Source organism: Tinamus guttatus, unplaced genomic scaffold (genome assembly GCF_059628265.1).
Source record: "Tinamus guttatus ecotype Peru unplaced genomic scaffold, ASM5962826v1 Tinamus_guttatus_pri_ptg000710l, whole genome shotgun sequence".
Lineage (NCBI taxonomy): Eukaryota > Metazoa > Chordata > Aves > Tinamiformes > Tinamidae > Tinamus > Tinamus guttatus.
Genome location: NW_028289244.1, coordinates 4,830,182 through 4,848,610, shown reverse-complemented (window position 1 = coordinate 4,848,610; position 18,429 = coordinate 4,830,182). Strand labels below are relative to the sequence as shown.

The 18,429-nt window shown below is 58.9% G+C and overlaps 1 protein-coding gene across 1 annotated transcript; it reads left to right on the top strand.

The window, feature by feature from the left end:
• The first annotated feature begins 10,500 nt into the window (after positions 1-10,500).
• ARSI (arylsulfatase family member I) lies at positions 10,501-13,269 on the top strand. Its single transcript, XM_088536769.1, has 2 exons — positions 10,501-10,820; positions 11,868-13,269. Exons 1-2 carry the CDS (start codon positions 10,501-10,503, stop codon positions 13,267-13,269), a joined length of 1,722 nt encoding a protein of 573 aa, XP_088392895.1.
• The last annotated feature ends 5,160 nt before the right edge of the window (positions 13,270-18,429 follow it).

The following is an 18,429-nucleotide window of genomic DNA, read 5'->3' as shown; positions in this document are numbered from 1 at the left end:
TGCGCCCTCCCCAAATCCACCCGCAATCCCAGGCGCAGGCCGTGTCCGTACGCTGCCGTCTGCCTGCTCCACAATCCATGCAATACGTTTGCGCTTCCTTTCTGCATTTTCCCAGAGTAAAATCCAGTTCCTGCTTTGACCCGGATCCTTGGGCTGATCAGTATCCCTTGTTTTCATTTGTTTCTCAGTGTTTACAGAAGCTGAGTATGGGTTATACCTTTCCATTTATAGTTTTAACAAAGCATGATTGGATTTCGTTCCAGTCATTTTTTCTCTTGACTAAAATGTTGGTTTTGAAGACCTATTATTAGCAATTTTGTATAGCTTCTGGATTACTGCAGATAATCATGAATCACCCTCTGCAGTATTGATATAGGTACTCGAAGCCTCCCGACAACCCGTCTGCGAGCTGTGACGGAGCGCAGGAAACCCTCGATGGCAAAGGACGGGCTCACGCCGCGGACAGGTCCGTTGCTCCGGATCTCGAAGCGCGTTTATCCGCCGGGTCCCGCGCTGGGCCTTGCTCCGAGCCGGGAGGCCCCGTGCACACGCGTTGGCTCCGCTCCAGCTCCCGGCACCGGCTCGCGCTTTGCGAGGAGGGCAGGGATTCCTGCGCCGGCTCCCTCTTCAAGGGGCCCGTTCCCCTCTTGTCCTCCCAGAAAGCAGCTCTGGCAGCACCGGGTAGTTCTGCTTCCAGCTCCCAAATCACCCAGAGGTGATTTGCTCTTCTGAAAATCAGGCAGGAGGAACCACTTCTAATCCCAACTGGAAGCTCAAGTTTAGAAAGGAGGTCTGGCAAAAGCAGAAATAACTCCTGGTTTTTGGAATACATGTGGTTCTGAAAGGGAGGTGTTTTAATAAACGTGTTCTGGAAAACATACGTGAGGGCTCTCCACGTTGCTCAGCTAGCAGATGAAGCCTTTTCCCCTTAAATCCCCTCAGAAAGTGGCTGCTTTGGAGCTCGTTTCACCTCCAGTCGCCGAGGCTGTGCGGATGCGTTCGCTTTATTCCCTTCACCCGCTGCCTCCCCACGGCAGCACCACTGGGCCGAAAAGCCCCCCATATCCTCATCCTCATCCTCATCCTCATCCTCATCCTCATCCTCGTCCTCGTCCTCATCCTCATCCTCATCCTGCAGCTCCCCAGGGCAGGTGCTGGGGAAAACGCCAAAGAGGAGGAGACCTCTGTTCCCATCTGATGCCCACATCTTCCATGGTCACACCATACCCGCTCACAATCCCGTTTGATTTCTTGATTCTTACAATCCCCTTTTTCCTACGGATCTGCTTTGGCTCTGCACTGAAGCGGAGCCCGGCAGGCCCTGGCCAGGCCCTGTTAAAGTCGTGCTTTCCTTGCGGGCAGCCGCATTTCTGTGCAGGATCTGGTGGTTTTGCTGTTGCCCCACAGGCAGCTGCTGCCGGCGCTTGAGTAAATAAAGCCGGGCCCCTCCGCTGAACTCCTTCCCCGGGATAAACCCATCCTGCAGAGCTGAGCTGCAAATGAAATCTGCTGCTCTGAAGAATTACTCCTCGAGTTTTCCATTTAAGTGAAATACTCCAGCGTGTGACCGAGTAAATTCAGCTGATGGAAGCTTGTTCTCCTATTATGATTTTGGTCTGTTTCCCGTTCAGGAAGGAAGAATCCAATCTCCACAATTTAATCCTAGGTTTCTTCGCTGGCAGAGCTCATTGCACGGCTACCAAAGGAAGCCCTGGTAGTCCCAGGGCAGGACTGTGACTAACGCAGCACCAGGTAATCCTGAGCCTCTCCATCCCTCATTTGGGTCCAGAAGCCAGACAAGTCTCTGGATTTAAACACAGACCCGCGTTGACTCATGCTTGGGAAGCAACAGGGCTAATTTATTATAAAATTGGGATATCAGGGAAAGCGTTAAGTATTTGAATCTCCACATATCTTGCCTTCCACTCCGGTAAAATGACTGTGGGCAACCCGGGCCTTCGAAGAAACTTCAAAGCAGCTGGCACGGCGTCTCCTGTTAGCAACGAAGACTGATGAATAATAGAGTGGACCCACCCACTCCTGCTTTAATCTGTCATGTTCTATGGAAATTAAGCCTTTCTCTTACAAGAAGGCAATTTGTGCTCTTGGCATCTTCAGCGAGAACGAGCTCTCATCTCTTTCTCTCGATTATTAATACCTTTTGTACTAAGTAATGCTGTGTCTAAATGGGCTATTTCCTTGCTCTGAAATACTCCCTAATTAGCGATCCAGCATCGGAGAAGGAGAAGAGTGACCCTAAGAGACAGCAGCGGTGGTGGCACATGGGGACCCCCGGGGGACAAGGTGGGCAGGCGAGAGCTGCGGGCGATGGGGATCCCAAAAACATCTGGATGGCAAGGTGCAATCCCTGCCCATTCCCAGCTTGTTCACGTCCAGCTGCCATCGCTGAAATGTGCTCCCCAAAACGGCTGCCGTGCTCGTGCCCAAACCGAAAACAGCCCTTGGAGCTGCAGGGAGAAGCAGCGTGGGTTAAACAGGCCGCGTTTGGCCCCGGTGCGTTACAGGTGCGCGCGGGCAGGTGTGTTTTCCTCCCAGGAAAACACACCCGGGTTATAAACAAGCCGGGCGATGGGGCTGCGCCCTGCTGCGAGGTCCCTGCGTGAGAAAGGGCCCCTTGTCTCCGGCTGGGGACCGCAGGGCCTTATCCGCCTAATTCCTCGTGCCTTGGCTGGGGCTGGCGGGGCAGGGATCCGGGAAGGATCCTGCCCGCCGGCCTCGCATCTCCTGCCAGGCTAAACCCAAGCACCTTCAGAGAGGCCGTGCATGAAAGGAGAGACAGAAAGCGGGAAGAGGAGGGAGCTGCCGGGGCCAGGAGGCCGCCGAGCCCTTGGCACGGGGTGGCCGGTCCCCTGCGGCGCCGCTCCGCAGGAGAGGGCTCGGGGTGCCGGGAAGAATCCCTCTTTTTGGCGGATCCGGGGCCGGCGCCAGCGCCGTGCTCGCTCTGAGGAGCGACGAGGTTCTCTGTATCCCATGATGAATCGTGTCAGGAATGAAGGCGAGGGAGGCCAAAACCAATAGGGCAGGGAGGCAACGGCAGGGTCACGCGGCGGCCCTGCCAGAAACCAACCATGCCAGATGCTTAAATCCTTCCTTCCGCTGCCTTGGGACCTTCTCTCCTGCTTCAAAGAGGGCCCTTGCAGGGAACTGCTGCCTTTTTTTCTTTAGCCAAGGTCCGCCCTGCTGGAAGGTGGTGGTGGAGAGGGCAGAGCAGCATCTGCCCAAAAACCTTTAACCAGGGGAGCCTGGAGGGACCCGGGTGCAGCGAGCGCCGAGGACAAGCGGGTCGAGCTCTCCTGGAAAAGCTGCCCGGAGCCGCCGAGTTCCCCTGCTCCCCGTGCAAATCCAGACCCCAGCTGCATCCCTCCCTTCCCGACGTCCTCCCTGGATCCTGGGGGATTCACGTCCAGGTTCTCCGTGCTCCCTTGCGAGCCCCAGGGATCTTGCGTGCGGGATTCCCGGATTTCGGGTCTCGTGCTGGAAACGGGGGCCCGGGGCAGAACGAGGAGGGAGAGCACCCCGGCGACGTGGAAAACATGCCATAAGGCATGGGAAGAGAGGAGCGGTGCCAAAGCCACGGGCTCCGCTCCAGCTCGCCAGCGCTTCCAAGCAAACACCCCAGTCATTAAGGAGAGGAGAAGGCGAGAAGCTGCCGTGTGCTGAGCCGTGGGGTAAGGCGAGGGGAGGAACACGGCATCAGGGAAGCGGAGCTCATGGACTGCAGTCTGCTGAAGGGAGGGGGAAAAGAAAACAAATGCGTGCAGGAATATGTATAAGTCATTTCATGGGAGAATTTGCACAATCATTGAAATGTATCGGTGACCAAAAATGGAAGAAAAATCCATAGCCTAAGAGAGGAGCTGAGTCTTACTTAGGGCTTTTATTTCTTATTTTCCTGGTGCCTGGGCGACCAGAAGAGAGAGAACGGGGACCAGCAGTATTTGATCAGGAACAAACCCTGGCCAAGCCCAACGTGTTGTTAGAGGCTGTGGTTTACATTAGAAAAGGCTTTAACATTGCCCTATGGTTTCTAAGTGCTCTTTTATGATGATGATGATGATGATTTTCAACTGTGCAAATGCTACGAACAGGGGCAGAGTATTGAAAAAGGCCATTTGGTTCCAAGAACAACATCCAGCGGTGCCGCCGAGCCCGTGTCAGAGGGAGGGCTGATCCTCTCCAGCAGAGACTCCTTTCTGCCCCGATAACACGTTACCCCCCGTCGCTTTGGCCTCCAACGTCACAGGCTGTTGCTGAACAATATTTGTCCCTTTTACAATGATCAGGGTTGCGTAAGCGGGAGCCGATGCAAACTTGCTGCTCGCTCCTCCCTTGGCTCTGGCTTCCAGAGCGAATTATGGCATTGCAAAAACCTCCCGGTTCCCACAAATCGAGCCCGAAACCCGTAATCTGGTGCGGATCTCGCCGCGGCGGTGGCCGCTAGAAAGTTGGCTTCTGCCCACAGCTTGCAGGAGGCAGGAAGGCAACGGGCTCCCCTTGCACAGCTGCTCTCAGGGTGGAAAATGTGCCGTCTTGGATCAAAGAGGGGAAATGGGACAACCCTTAGGACGTGTCTGAGGACCCAAAGTCCATGACGAGCTGTCTTGGCTTCGGCACCGTCTTCTGCTGGGCTTGGGACTGGGGATGCCCTTGGCTTTGGCACAATAGGGCTCTCTGCAGAAGGGCCGTTATCCAGAGCGCTTCAACCCTCTCCCGAGGGGCTTGGAAACGCAGCCTTGTTATTTGTGCCTCTTTCCCAACAATTAAACGCTCCAGGGATTTCTCCATGCGAAACACTTCGCTGGAGAGCTCTCTCTTCCAGCTCTTCCAGCCTTCTTCCCGGCTGCACGAGCTGCTCCCGCCGTCGTGGCCGATGGGGAGAGGGTATCCCGGGAATGCTGCATGCCCAAGGCACCGGCTCCGGCCGCCGCGGAGCCCTGCGGATCGTGTGGCCGTGTCGCCCCGTGATGCTTTTTTTCCCCTAGACAAAATAACCGGGACTGTCCGCTTCTTTTCCAGACTTGCCTAGACTCTTTCATCACGCCAATAAAAAAGCGAATGCATCACACGTTGGCGGGGCAGAGCGGAAAACCCTTAAACATCTAAGGGCCGCGAGCAGCCCGCTCTGTTTTCCGAGGCCGGGCTAGGCCCCCGATGCCCCGTTAGGTCAAACGTCTCGCTCTGAAGAAGGAGAGAGGGGACTTATTAAAAGCCTTTCATATTCCTGCTGCTGAGGTCCCGCTTTGGCGGCCGAGGCGGGAGCCGGGCGCGGGGCGGCCGAGGGGGAGCCCGCGGCCTGCAAACAGCTTGTGCAATATTTGCCCTGCACAGAGCTGCCATTGTAAAACCCGCGGGTTCTGCTTTCAATAACCGCTCGGCTCATAATGCCCCATTGAGCGGGGAGAGAAAGGCCGTATTGAGCTCGGAGGGGCTCCGGCCCCAGGAAGGGTTAAAAAATAGAGAGGAGAGGGGGGGAAAAAAAAAATAAAGGTTTGAGGCTTAGGTTTAAACGTTGCTGTGTGGCCCCTATGGTAAATCACGGCTGCTGAGAAGTATGTGGAGCCTGTTTGCATAACCCGGTTTGCAGCAAGCGCTTTCTGAGCCAAAACACAAGTGCGGCCGGAGCTGGTGGGGGGAAAAAAGCAGGAAGGACTGTGATTATTTTCATTCTTGCCCCAGGCCACATAAAATTAATTAAAGAAAAGAGCTAATATTCAAATATTTGGTTAGAGAAACAGCTGTGCAAATGCAAGGAGCTGTGCCAGCTGCAGAGCCATGGAGGGAGCTGGCCCAGGCACTGGTCCCGTTTGCTGTCTCCGGGTTCACACCGGTGGCAGGGGAGCACCCATTGCACTGTGGTGAAGTCTGCTGTGCCATAAAGCACCAGCAAGGACCATCCCCAGCTTTGTCTGCTGGCTCTGCCCCTTGATTTCTCGGCTTGTGGGGCTTGGTCCTTGCTGGAAAGAGCCCGTGGGCGCGTGGAAGTGCTCGCTTGGGACAGCAGGATGGTGCCTTCCCTCCTCCACGCGCCCGTCAGGGAATACTGCGCTTCCCGGGATGCCGCCAGCTCCTCCTGGCAGGCATTCCCGTCGGGTTGGAGCGGTAAAAATGCCCATGGATGAGGCCGCAAGGGAGATGCGCTGACTGCTGAGGACAGCTCGGAGCAGCCCCGTGGGCAGCGGGTGCCAGCGGGTGCTGGCACTGGGCGCATGGGAAGGGGCCCCTTCCCAACCAGGGGAGACCTCGGCGCTGTGCAAGGCTCCGGAGCGCTCTCCAAGGAAGCTCCCGGCTCTTGAGACATCTCGGAGCAAGGCTGGACAAGGGACTGCCTTGAATTAATAACAGTCGGCGGGGGCGGAGGGGGTTGCTCCAGGCCCTGAGCACATTTTCCATTCCGGAGACCTTGTGATGCATTAATCACCCCGCGAGCGGCCTCCCAGCCAGCGGGAATTGTCCTGACCCTGGAACTCGGGAGTTGTCATTTCTTCCTCTCCCCCCATCACATTTCCTCCTCTCTCCTGGCCTTTCCCACCTCCTGTCTCCTCTTCAGATGATTTCATCAAGGCTGAGGCCGGGGTGCTGCTTTATCCCGCTCTCTCGGAGGTCTGGAGAACACTTTTCCCCCTTGCGCTCCCTGCTTTTCACCTTCCTGTTGTTGCTGGGAGGAGAACCCAGTCTGTGCATCCTCCTTCTGCGGGGACACATTTGTGTCCCCCCGGGGCCTGGCCATCTGTCCCTGAGCCTCCCAAGCAGGGTCACCGCCTGCAAACCTGGCACTTGCTCCTCTTGTTTTCTGGTAGAGGCGATACCTGGCTCCGGCTCCGGCGGGATGCTCCGAGCCCGGCCGTGCCCAGCCGCCGTCTCCCACACGGCCTTTGATCTCTGGAATTACAGCCCGCAGTGCCAGCCTTGGCCAGCGGGACTTTTTGCTCTTGGAAAGCCTCCCTGTGCCGAGTGAACCCAGCCATTCCCTCCCTGGATCCCAGGCCAGCAGGGACCCTCCAGGGATCTCCCGGAGGACGTGCTGGTCTGGCCGAGCACAGCTCTCCATTATCACACCCCAGCCCAATTCCCTGTTCCCCAATTCCCCAATTCCCCCTTTCTTGCTTCTTGCTCCCATTTCTTCTTGGTTTCCCTCCAGAAGCTGTCGCAGATGGGACTCTGGTCCCATCCCTTGCGATCCTGGTCACCAATCCAGCTAGGCCTATCCCCAGACTGGTTTCCTATGGCAAAGTCACCCTGCTGCAGCGAGGTGCCGGGGTTTCGTTCCTCAGAGGTGCTCTCCGGGCTGCCCCTCTCCCCAGCACATTCCCGACCTGCTCCCATGCCTGCTTTTCCTCTCCCGCACGTCCCGCCCAGCCCGCTGCTGTCTATGGCAGATGGGTTCACTCCCCCGGCCCCAAACTGCACGCACAATTTATCAGCACTCTGTGCTCCCTCCCTCCGCCACAGACTTAGTGCCTCTCAGCTCCATCCCTTTCCTTTTTCCCTGTCCCTCTCCTTGTAGCTGGCACCGGCATCTCAAGCCCCAGGATGGGGAGGCTGGTGCTTTCCAAGGCAGCTGCCACAACCTGGCCGGGAGAACCGCAGCGGAGCAGTTCCCTCTTCCCAATCTGCCCTGGCTTGAGAAGGGTTCCAAGCAGGCAAGGGAATGACCCGTGGGTCCTAGTTCTTCTGGCCTTGTAAATGCCAATGAGCGCCATGCAGTAAGGAAAACACCCAAGGAGAAGAGCCAGGCCTTGTCCATAGGGCCCCAGGGATGTTCTGTGATCAGCATTCAGCAAGGCCTGTAAGGAATCCTCTCCCCAGCTTGGAGAGATTGTCCATATAGGAAAACATTCAATAAAACCCTCCCATTAGCTTTGAGCTCCGTGTAAAACGGCCGCATTTGCTAAATGGGAGAGGGCTCTGGCGGGGAAGGCAAGGTATGTGCATGTTTCCCAGAGACGTTCATCCAGACTGAGTGTTATTTGCTATCTGGAATGATAACAGACTGTCCCTGGTGGTACCGCTGCCTCTGGCCTGAGGTTTGCAGGGAGCGATGGGGACGGGGCAGCAGGTCCCGCGGCTCCGAGTGGCCCTGGTGGCCACGGGGAGGTCTAGGGTCCCCGCAGGGCTGAAGCGGCCGATGGGCGAACACCAGGAGACTGGGGCCACCTCTGCTTTCTGAATTGCTCCCCAACCCCTTTCAGGCCCAGGTTTTTCTGGGAGGAAGGAGTTGTTTGCAAGTAAAGAAGTCGGGAGAGCTGCAGAAAGGGTTGGAGGCAGGAGAGCGGTGGGAAGGAGAGAAGAGGGGAGAGAGGAGCAGGCGGAAGGAGTGATTAACCCCCCGGGATTAATCAAACCTTTCTGCAGGGTTTGACCCAGCCCCGCGCTGCTCCTCCAAGCGAGCAGGGATTTCTGCCAGCAGGAGAAGCCAAGTCTCGCGTGCAGAACCCAGGCTGCACATCCCTGCCTCCCCCCGGTTCACCCGGCACCCGAGTCCCGGCTAGCGGGAAGCCCTGTGGAGCCTCCCGCTCCACGGAGGGGCCTGGGATGCCAGCTGGGAAAGCTGGTGTTGGATGGCGAGGAGACGAGGGAGCTCCGGGAGGTGCCAGGGGACAGATGGGGTCCAGCGCGGAAAGTGCCCAGGAGTCCAGCGAAGGTGACACAGGAAAGGGACCCAGGGGAGGGAAGTGCAGGGGAGAGGAACCCAGGGAGGGGACTCCAGCAGAGGGGACCTGGGCAGGGAGGTTGTGGCAGGAGAGAGCCCAGAGGACGGGAAAGCTCCCGCCCGTGCCAAGGGCGGTGAATGTGTCTGATGTTATGTGACAATATCCGTGTCCCAGGCTGTGTAACCAAAGCTGAGGATGCGCGGGAGCCTGGTGGTCCCATGCTGCCCGATGGAAGCTGCTCCTGCAAGGGGAATTGCACCGGAGCGTCTGTCTCCTTCTCCCCAAAGCTCCCCAGAAGCACAGCGGGGCAACCAGGGCACCCAACCAGCCCCTCTTCTGCTACCCCAACTTCAGATCAGCATCTCTGCATCGGCCAAAGCCCCCGTTCCGTGTCCATCCCTGCTCTGCCTTGGCTGCCCGTGGCCGGGGGCAGCACAAGTGGCTCTTCCCGGCTCTGTTTCCCTACCTGGAGGTGGGCACAGCGGCACGTGCCCTGCTCGGTGCCACCAGCCCGCCCTTGGGTGGCTTCACCCAACTTGGCGGTGTCCCAGCGTGTTTGTGCCGCTTCCTCTTGTCTCGGTTGGCTTTTGGTTTGCTCCGTTCTGCTCTGTTGGCGCACGCAGACGGCGGCACCGCGGGCACACGGTCCCGGAGCTCCCTCTCGGCACAGCCCCGCTCCGCTTCCCGGCAGGGCAATGCGGAGCGCGGACACCCGGGCAGGTTTTCCCACCCGAGCCGATCCGTGCCAGGACAGGGGAGGCCCCGAGGGAGCCCCAGCTCCGGCCGTGACCCGGCGCTCCGCAGGGAGGGACGCACGGAGCGCGGCCGCGGGGCGGAGGGACGTCCCTCCTAGGACCCTGCAAGCGCTGGGTCTTCCCGGCGTTTTCCTGGAGCCGCGGAGCGAGCGGGGAGGGGCCAAGCCCGCGGCTCCCCATAAACCTGGCCGCCGAGCCCGCATCCCGGCCACATGTTCCAACTTTCTGCCTCCTCCGGCTCCGCTCCGCACTGCTCCCCTGCGGCGCCGGCAAAGCCCGGGAGCGACGGTCCAGAGCTCCCTGCACCCCGGGGAAACACTCCGGGGCTGCCTCCCGGAGCCAGCTAAGGAGAAAAGAAGGAAAGGAGGGAAGGAGAACGAGAGGGGAGACGAGAAGGAAAAAAAATCATGGTGGTGTGGTCTTGCCAAGGAATTTTTCGGCAGCGAACGGTGAGAAAAGGGGACGGCAGCTCTTCCCTGACGGGTGAGGACGAGAACTCAGCACCTCTGGGCTTGAACTTTAGCACCCTCTTCCGCAGGAGTTTAAATAGAAAGATCCTCTTATCCTGAGTAAGCCGTTTGGACGGCCGAGCAGGCACGGAGCTGGGCTGCAGGAGAAGCCGGCTACGTTCTCCAGCAAGGATTTTATGTGAATTTTAAAAAAAAAGGAAAAAGAAAATAACAGCAACAAAAAGCTGAGAAGCCAGAGAGTATTTCCAGCACTTGGGACGCTCTGGAGTAGCTCTGGGACTGTTCTTAATAACACTGCAAGGAAACTCATTCTACAGTGCATGTGTGTTTGATTGGATCGGCTTGGTGGTTATTTTCTTTTGACTGAGCGCGCCCCGGCGGATTAAGCCGCCTCTTTGTGCGTGTGTGAGCGTGTCCTCATGGGCGCCGCTCCTGCAGAATTCCCTGCGGGCATTTCAGGGACCATCCCCTAGGCTGGGGGCTGCGCTGGAGGAGGCAGCAACCCCGTGCTCTGCTCTGCTTTGCTCTGCTTTGCTCTGCTTCACTTCGCTGTGGGAGATGCTGGGGCATTAGTCCCCTTGACGCGCGGCGCGGCGCTCCACCATGGCTGTCTATGCCCTCACGGGTCTCTCGCTGGTCAGCTTGCTCAGCTTTGGCTACTTATCCTGGGACTGGATGAAGCCCGGCTTGGTGGCAGACGTGGCTATGGACCCTATGGAGAAATCGCTGCCTCCTGCCTTCAGCAGGCCGCCTCACATCATCTTCATTCTGACCGATGACCAAGGCTACCATGATGTTGGGTATCACGGCTCGGATATCCAAACACCGACGCTGGACAGGCTGGCAGCAGAAGGGGTTAAGCTGGAGAACTATTATATCCAGCCCATCTGTACCCCATCCAGGAGCCAGCTGATAACGGGCAGGTAAGAAAGCATCTGGCTATGTCCTGCTTAGGTTCCATGACATGGGCCTGCTTCTTTCTCCTTCTTGGCTCTTGGAGGCTTAACCCCGTTGTTGGAGGCTGCTTTACAGAATAGGCATCTTGCTGGTTTTTCTAGATGACTCCCTGGTTAGACAGTTGATTTTTGCATGTTATGAATAACATAATGTCAATGATGGTGTGACCCCATGGCAATGCAAGTGCGTGGGTCGCATCCCCTAGCCCAGCTGAGCTGCTTCCTTGGTCGTGCAAGTTGTGCTGCAACTAGGTAGGATCCATCCTGGCTTGGTGCATTTGCCTGGGGCTCTGAAGCCTGAGCCCAAGCCCTTGCCCTGTCCCAGCTGGGGTGACCGTCAGTGTGGCCAATAGCCAGTGCCTGTCCCCTGCTCTGCCATCCCTGTGATGAGTGTTTCTAGTCCTGAGAAGAAGAAGAAATGGGTGCAGGGCCAGGTTGTGCTCTGCCAACAGGAGCTGGCAAGGTGTTAAGGAAACCTCAGGACAGGCTCAAGGAAGGCAGGAGATGTGGTCCCTGCTACCACACACCAGTGACTCCCCAAAGCCCATCACCAAGGCCAAAAATGTAGACATGATTGGGCCACCAAACTCGCTTTGGGAGAGAGGGGTCTCTGGCCAAGGCTCTGAGGCCACCTGAAGGTGATGGAGCCCACCAAGGTGCGAGGAAAGCCCTTTCCTTCCTCCTGGAAGGCTCGAAGTGGGGCTCTCCTGGGCTGGCATCTGCAGGGCTGACTGCTGGTGGCATCCCAGCTTTCAAAGGGATTCAAAGGGATTTCAAAGGGATTCAAAGGGTTTCAGAGCTCGGTACACGTCAGGGATATCTGCTGAGCCTCCTCTCTTCCTTTCTGAGCTTTCTTTGGTTCTTTTGGATGCACAGACAGTTCCCTGCCTCTGGCACGGAGCTTGCTCCATGGGATTGAGTTGAGTGACACGGAGTGTCCCTTGTCCGAAGTGCTGTGCGCTCCAACCGGGGGCTCCCCGTGGGCACTGATGGCTCTGGGTTCTTCCCCGGCAGGTACCAGATCCACACGGGCCTGCAGCATTCCATCATCCGCCCTCGGCAGCCCAACTGCCTGCCCCTGGACCAGGTGACGTTGCCGCAGAAGCTGCAGGAAGCGGGCTACTCCACGCACATGGTGGGCAAGTGGCACCTGGGCTTCTACAAGAAGGAATGCCTGCCCACCCGCCGGGGCTTTGACACCTTCCTGGGCTCCCTGACGGGCAACGTGGACTACTACACCTACGACAACTGCGACGGGCCGGGCGTCTGCGGCTACGACCTGCACGAAGGGGAGAAAGTGGCCTGGGACCAGAGCGGGAAGTACTCGACCTTCCTCTACGCGCAGCGCGTCAGCAAGATCCTGGCGTCCCACAGCCCCAAGGAGCCCATCTTCATTTACGTGGCCTTCCAGGCGGTGCACACGCCGCTGCAGTCGCCCAAGGAGTACATCTACCGCTACCGCTCCATGGGCAACGTCGCGCGCCGCAAGTACGCGGCCATGGTGACGTGCATGGACGAGGCGGTGAAGAACATCACCTGGGCCCTCAAGAAGTACGGCTATTACGACAACAGTGTGATCGTGTTCTCCACCGACAACGGCGGGCAGACCTTCTCAGGGGGGAGCAATTGGCCCCTGCGAGGCCGCAAAGGGACGTACTGGGAAGGGGGAGTCCGTGGCATCGGCTTTGTGCACAGTCCCCTGATCAAACGCAAGCGTCGGACCAGCTGGGCCCTGGTTCACATCACAGACTGGTACCCGACTCTGGTGAGCCTGGCAAGGGGCAACCTGAGCAACGTCCCAGGCCTGGATGGCTACAACGTGTGGCCCGCCATCAGTGAGGGCAAAGAGTCCCCCCGCACCGAAATCCTGCACAACATCGATCCGCTCTACAACCACGCCAAGTACGGCTCCTTGGAGGATGGCTTCGGCATCTGGAACACGGCCGTGCAGGCCTCCATCCGCGTTGGCGAGTGGAAACTGCTCACTGGGGACCCGGGCTATAGCGACTGGATCCCTCCTCAGACCCTGACCAACTTCCCGGGGAGCTGGTGGAACCTGGAGCGCCTCACCGACGGCCTGCGCAAGTCCGTGTGGCTCTTCAACATCACCGCCGACCCCTACGAGCGCTACGACCTGTCGGAGCGGCGCCCCGACGTGGTGCGGGCGCTCCTCATGAGGCTGGTGCACTACAACCGGACGGCCATCCCCGTGCGGTACCCCGCGGAGAACCCCCGCGCGCACCCGGACTTCAACGGCGGCGCCTGGGGCCCCTGGGCTGGCGAGGACGACGTGGAGGAGTGGGAAGGGGCCAGGGAGCCCCTCAAGAGCAGGAACAAGAAGAAGAAGTGCAAGATCTGCAAGCTGCGCTCCTTCTTCCGCAAGCTCAACACCAGGCTCATGTCCAACCGCATCTGATGGGGGTTCCCGCAGCGCCGCCGCGGAGCAGCCCCGCGGGAGCGCGGCCGGGAGCAGGACGGAGCGGGAGGCAGCAGCTCCCTCGTGCTGTGCCTCATGTCGGGCCGCGCTCGCCCCAAACGCCTCTCCCCTCCGCCCCCGCAGCGCGTGGAGGAGCGGATGGGTCTGCTTTGGTTGTGGAGTCTCCTTCTCTGGAGATCTTCCAAACCCGCTTGGACGCAGCCCTGTGCCACGTGCTCTAGGTGACCCTGTGTGTGCAGGGGTTGGACTAGATGATCTCTAGAGGTCCCTTCCAACCTTCAGCATTCTATGATTCTATGCAGGCAAGGAGCCATGACCACGGTGCCGAGCGGTGACATTCCAGCGTGCTGAGCCCGTTTGGCTCCTGCACAGCGACTTCCAAAGACCTTTTTCTCCAGGACTGCACGGCGATTGCAGTCTTTACATGCGCCGCAGCCCATTGCAGCAGCCCAGGAGCAGAGCGAGGCGCCCGGCCACGGGCTCTTCTAAGAGGCTGTGGGTTTCCTCACATTCTTTCTCTTTATAAAAGTGCTCCCGATTTTCTAAGTGCTGCCTTGTTGGGAACTTGCAGGGCCGCCCCCGTCCCACGACCACCACGTTTCCCCGCTGTACTTCCTACAAGGACAGATATTCCTGCCTTACGGATGACAGAACTGAGATGGCCGGGGCTGGGCTCAGCCTTCCTGCCCCAGTGGTCTATGCGGGGCTGTGACTTCTCTCTCTGTGTCACTGCTTGGTTTGCCCCAAGCACCGGTGGACTTGACATGCATATATATCTATATCTATATATACATATATTGACATATATGTATATCCCTCGTGTCCACACCTCGGCGTGTCCAGATCCCTGAGGCGTTGGCTGCACTCGCGGGATCTTTGCTCTGCATCCCCACATGTGCCCAGGTGTCCTGCATGTGTCATCCCTGCCGGCCCCATGTCCTGAGCCTGGAGCAGCGGGAAGATCTCAGGGAGGGCTTTCCTGCCCCTCGGTAGATGCAGGACTCGGAAGCCACAGCACGGACAGGGAAGCAGGGTCACCCCTTCCTCGTCTTCCCGTGCGCACGGCGGTGCCACCGCATCCCCGGCCTGCGGATCGGAGCAGCAATCCCGGGAGCGACGTGCGGGGGGAAATGCCTCCCCACGCACCTTCCATGGGGATCCGAGCGAGACATTTGTGCGGGGCCGGGCATCATCCCGCGAGCTCCGGCGGCGAGCGAGGCGCCGGGCCCCGCGCTGCAGCGCTCGGAGCAGCGCTGGCGAGCGCCAAAGAGGGTAAATAGCTCTAAAAGCGTTTTGGATGCATGGTGCATTTCCATTTACACAATGTATTTTACATTTCTCCCCACAGGTTTCTCTTGGTGCAGCGTGTGTAGGCGAAGGCCCTGCTGTGAATTTTGAAAATAGTTATTTTTGTCTCTGGAAAATGAGGCCCGTTAGGACTTGTCAGCTCTTGGATGAGCAGTGTGGGCTTTTTTTTTTTTTTTTTTTCTTTCCCTCCTCTCTCTCCCTTGCAAAATAACATTCATTTAAAATCTGTCATTGAAAGATGTGACAATTGGCAGAATGTACACTGAATACCTTTCAGGGTGCTTTCAAGCCCCGTGTGTGAGAGAGAGGGATGGGAAGAGAATGCAGCGACACGTTTGTATTTTTTTTTCTTCTACTCTGGATTATTTGGGGGAATAGGGATTTTCTACAGAAACAAAGAAGAGAAAAAAAAAAAGCCTGCAGCAAGGCATAATACACAGGGCCTGTTACTGTACAGAGGGAAAGGAGCTTGCAAAAGCAGAGCATGAGTGTGTCTGTCTGTCTGTCCGTCTGTCCTGGCTGCTCTTTGCACTGTGGTCGCCATGCTGCCCCTCCGGCCCCTGTCCAGCCCCACGGACCCGTCCCCTAGGACCGAATTTCAGGTGGATTTTGCAGGGGCATCGGGTGCCTCCAGGGCTGCCCCATCTGCCCGGGAGCCGCCCGCATCCTTGGAGAGCCCCCTGTCCATCCCCGCCGCGCTCGGCGAGTCGCTCCGTGTGGATCCGGCGACGGACACGGCCCCGCGGCGTCGAGACCCCGGTGCGCGTCCTGCAAAAACCAGCCACGGGGGGATGCGTCGCATCCCGAATTCCCTCCCTGAATTCCCTCCATCCCGGCGCACACACCGCGGGATTCCCCACCGGCAAGGGCAGCTCAGCGCCCGCTGCCCCCGGGCAGAGCCCTTTGGTGCCAACCAAGGCTCCGCTGGAGGAGAAGAGACTCCAGTGCCCAAATCCCAGCGCGTTCTCCACGCCGCGCCGAGCACAGGGCAAAGCGGGACACGGAGACCGGCCACGAGTGGCCCGCGAAGGGGGTGGCACTGGGAAAAAAGCACCTTTCCGGAGGGAGCAGGGCAGCGCGAGGCTGGAGCCAGCCGTGGGGTGGCGACAAGGCTCGGCAAACGCTTTTCATTTCCATATTTATGTAAACGTGTCCAAGTTTGGCCCTCCTTTCTTTTTTCTCTTTCTCTCTCCTTTTTTTTTTTTTTCAAAAATGGAAATTTCCATGAAAACATGTTCGATTTTTTTTCTCCTTGCTCTTTTACTAATATCTCAATGAAATTGTTAGCCTTGTCTCATTTCCAGTTTTGAATCGCTGCCTTGCCGTTCCCAGGCTGACGCCGGTGATGGTCAGCCAGGGTAGCCATGGTTCTGGGTCTGTTTTGTTTTGTTTTTAATAAAAATGTTGTGCTCTGAATTCTCACTAAAAGAAAGAGTCATACGAGAGTCTCGGTCCACGAAGAGGAGACAGGAAAATAGGCCGCAAAATCTCCGGGTGTTTGCAGAGCGCAAAGCCCATCCTCATGGGAAGAGAATGGGGTCTTCGCCGTTCTCCTTTCCAAATAATGTGCCCAAATTGCCTGTTTTTTTTTGGCATTTGAGCCCCTTTGGGGGCCTGCGGGCTCCGGCTGCCGAGGGGTTAAGGCGGCGGGTGGGCGAGACGCTGCCAAGCGGCTGCGGCTCTTGCCGAGCCGGCGACGTTCGCGCCGCGGAGATCTGTTTACACAGACGAGCCGAGCGCTCTCCCCGCTCCTTCCCGCCCGCCGCCGAAAACTCCGCGCGAGCCAAAGGCTCCGCGAATCCCTGGGCCGGGAGCCGAGCGAGGGGCAGGATCCCGCAGGGAAGCCGGCTGCACCCGGCGAGGCGGATGCTGCGGATACGGGGCCGCGGGGCGGCCGCATCCTCCAGCTCGTGGGGATTGGAGGTTTCCCCGTGGCAGAGCGGAGCCAGCGCTGGGGCACAGGCCAAGGGATGGCTCAAGAGAGTCCCCTCGTGCCCAGCATCCTGCCTATAGGTTACATCCCATGGCCCTTGTCCACGGAGCCCGGTGGCCAGGGCAGAAGTGGCCCTGGGGATGTCCCCTCGCCATCACCCGAGCAGCCTGCAGGGACAGGGCACGTTAGAAAGCAGAGCCTTAAATGCAAATCTGTTCTCCTCGCCACGGTATTTATAATTCTTCCCTAAAAATAACTGAGAATTCAGCTTTCCAGAGGACATCAACTGAGCATCCCCCAGACCCCAGCTTGTGTGTGAAAGCGTCCCGGTAATTTTGGGATCTCTGCAATATGTAACTCGCAGCTCCGCTTCTTTCGCACGGGAGACGCGAGCGCAGGGCCCCTGTGAGCCCTCGCGCCCCGGAGCAGGGGGGTCCTCGTGGGGTTGCTGCTCCGTGCAGGACGCTGAGCTGAGCCCGGGCCCTGCGGCTGGAGGGCCAGGAGCCCCGGGATGCTCCTGTGGTGCCGTTTGGAGCGCGGATGGGATGCAGGAAGCACGGGAGAGCGGGACACTTCCCTGGCGAGGCCGTGGGAGGAAGGTCTCCATCAGGCGGCGGGAGCCCAGCACAGCAGCCCAGAGGGAACGCTGCGGCTCCGGAGCCCCGGAGCTCATCCCGGGATAGCCGGGCAGCTGCTCCTAGGGAAGAGGCTGCAGCGGGCAGCTTTCCCTAGAGGATCCCGGGAGAGGCCCGGGACTTCTGCCCATGTCCTGGGGTGCCCAGGGACCCCTCAGGCCACCGGCATCAGCTCCTGGTGCCGAGTGGGAAAGGTTTCCCCCAGATGCCTGCTTTGCTCCGTGGCATTCCCAAGAAACGGGAAAAGCTTCTCCCTCCGTGCCCATCCCGCCTGCAGGGCTTGAGGCTCCGGAGCCAAGGAGAGCGGGGGCCGTGCGGCCCTTCCCGGTGCCGGAGCACATGGATTCACGTGCCTGGCAGCCCGGCGCGGGCATGGGGAGGAGAGGCTGCTCGGGGATGCCCACGGGGGACATGTGGCACAGGCGTCTCCTCCGCGCCATCCCCACCACCCGCTTAGCCCGGGTTAGTCATCCCGGAGGGACAGAGCGCCCGGCGCTTGGCCCCGCTCGGCCCGACGGGGAGGCTGCGACGGCCCCGTCTCGCCGGGAGCGCCCGGGCACCGCGCGCGGGCGCGGGAACAGAAAGGTGGGCACGAAAGCGGGTGATGGTGCAATTAATGGAAAAGCCATTAGACCTTTCTCCTCCTCCCCCTCCTCTTCCTCACTCCGCCACTTGCTGTCCTCCTCCACTTCCACCTCCTTTCTTCTCTCCCTCTCTCCGCTCCTCCTTCTCCCTCTCCTCTCGAAGATTTCTCCCTATTTTTGTCTGGTTAGAGCCTTTTCTTTTCCTTTTAACCCTTCCGTGGCTGCCTGACGGGGAGCTGAACCGATGTCGCCTGCCAAAGCCGTCCCGCAAAGCGCGGCGGCCGCGGAGCCCTCGGTGCAGCCGGCATCGCCCCGCGGCAGCGCGGGCCCGTCCGTGCTGCCCCCCAGCACGAGGGTCAGGCCGGCAAAAACAGCCAGAAACGGGAAAAGCCCTTGGGGGAAGACACTGCTGGGGGGCACAAAAAACTGGAAGGGGGTCGGGGCTGAGGGACCCTCGGGTTGGATTTGGGCACACAGCCCGAGGGGACAGGATGCTGTGGCACTGCATGGGCTACCGACCTGCAGCAAAAGGCCTCAGAGCTCCTGACTTGCTCGTTTTTTTAAAACGTTCTCTCTTGGTTTTGTTTCCTTTGCATTGGACACCGAGGGGCTCGCCATGCCGTGCCGTGCCGGGCCATGCCGTGCCGTGCCGTGCCGTGCAAGTCACCCCCTCGGTTGA

Bases quoted from the DNA above. Each gene is read 5' to 3' on its own strand.
- ARSI (XM_088536769.1), top strand. From the start codon at position 10,501: ATGGCTGTCTATGCCCTCACGGGTCTCTCGCTGGTCAGCTTGCTCAGC. The intron at 10,821-11,867 runs GTAAGAAAGCAT...CTTCCCCGGCAG, and splicing joins AGCCAGCTGATAACGGGCAG to GTACCAGATCCACACGGGCC.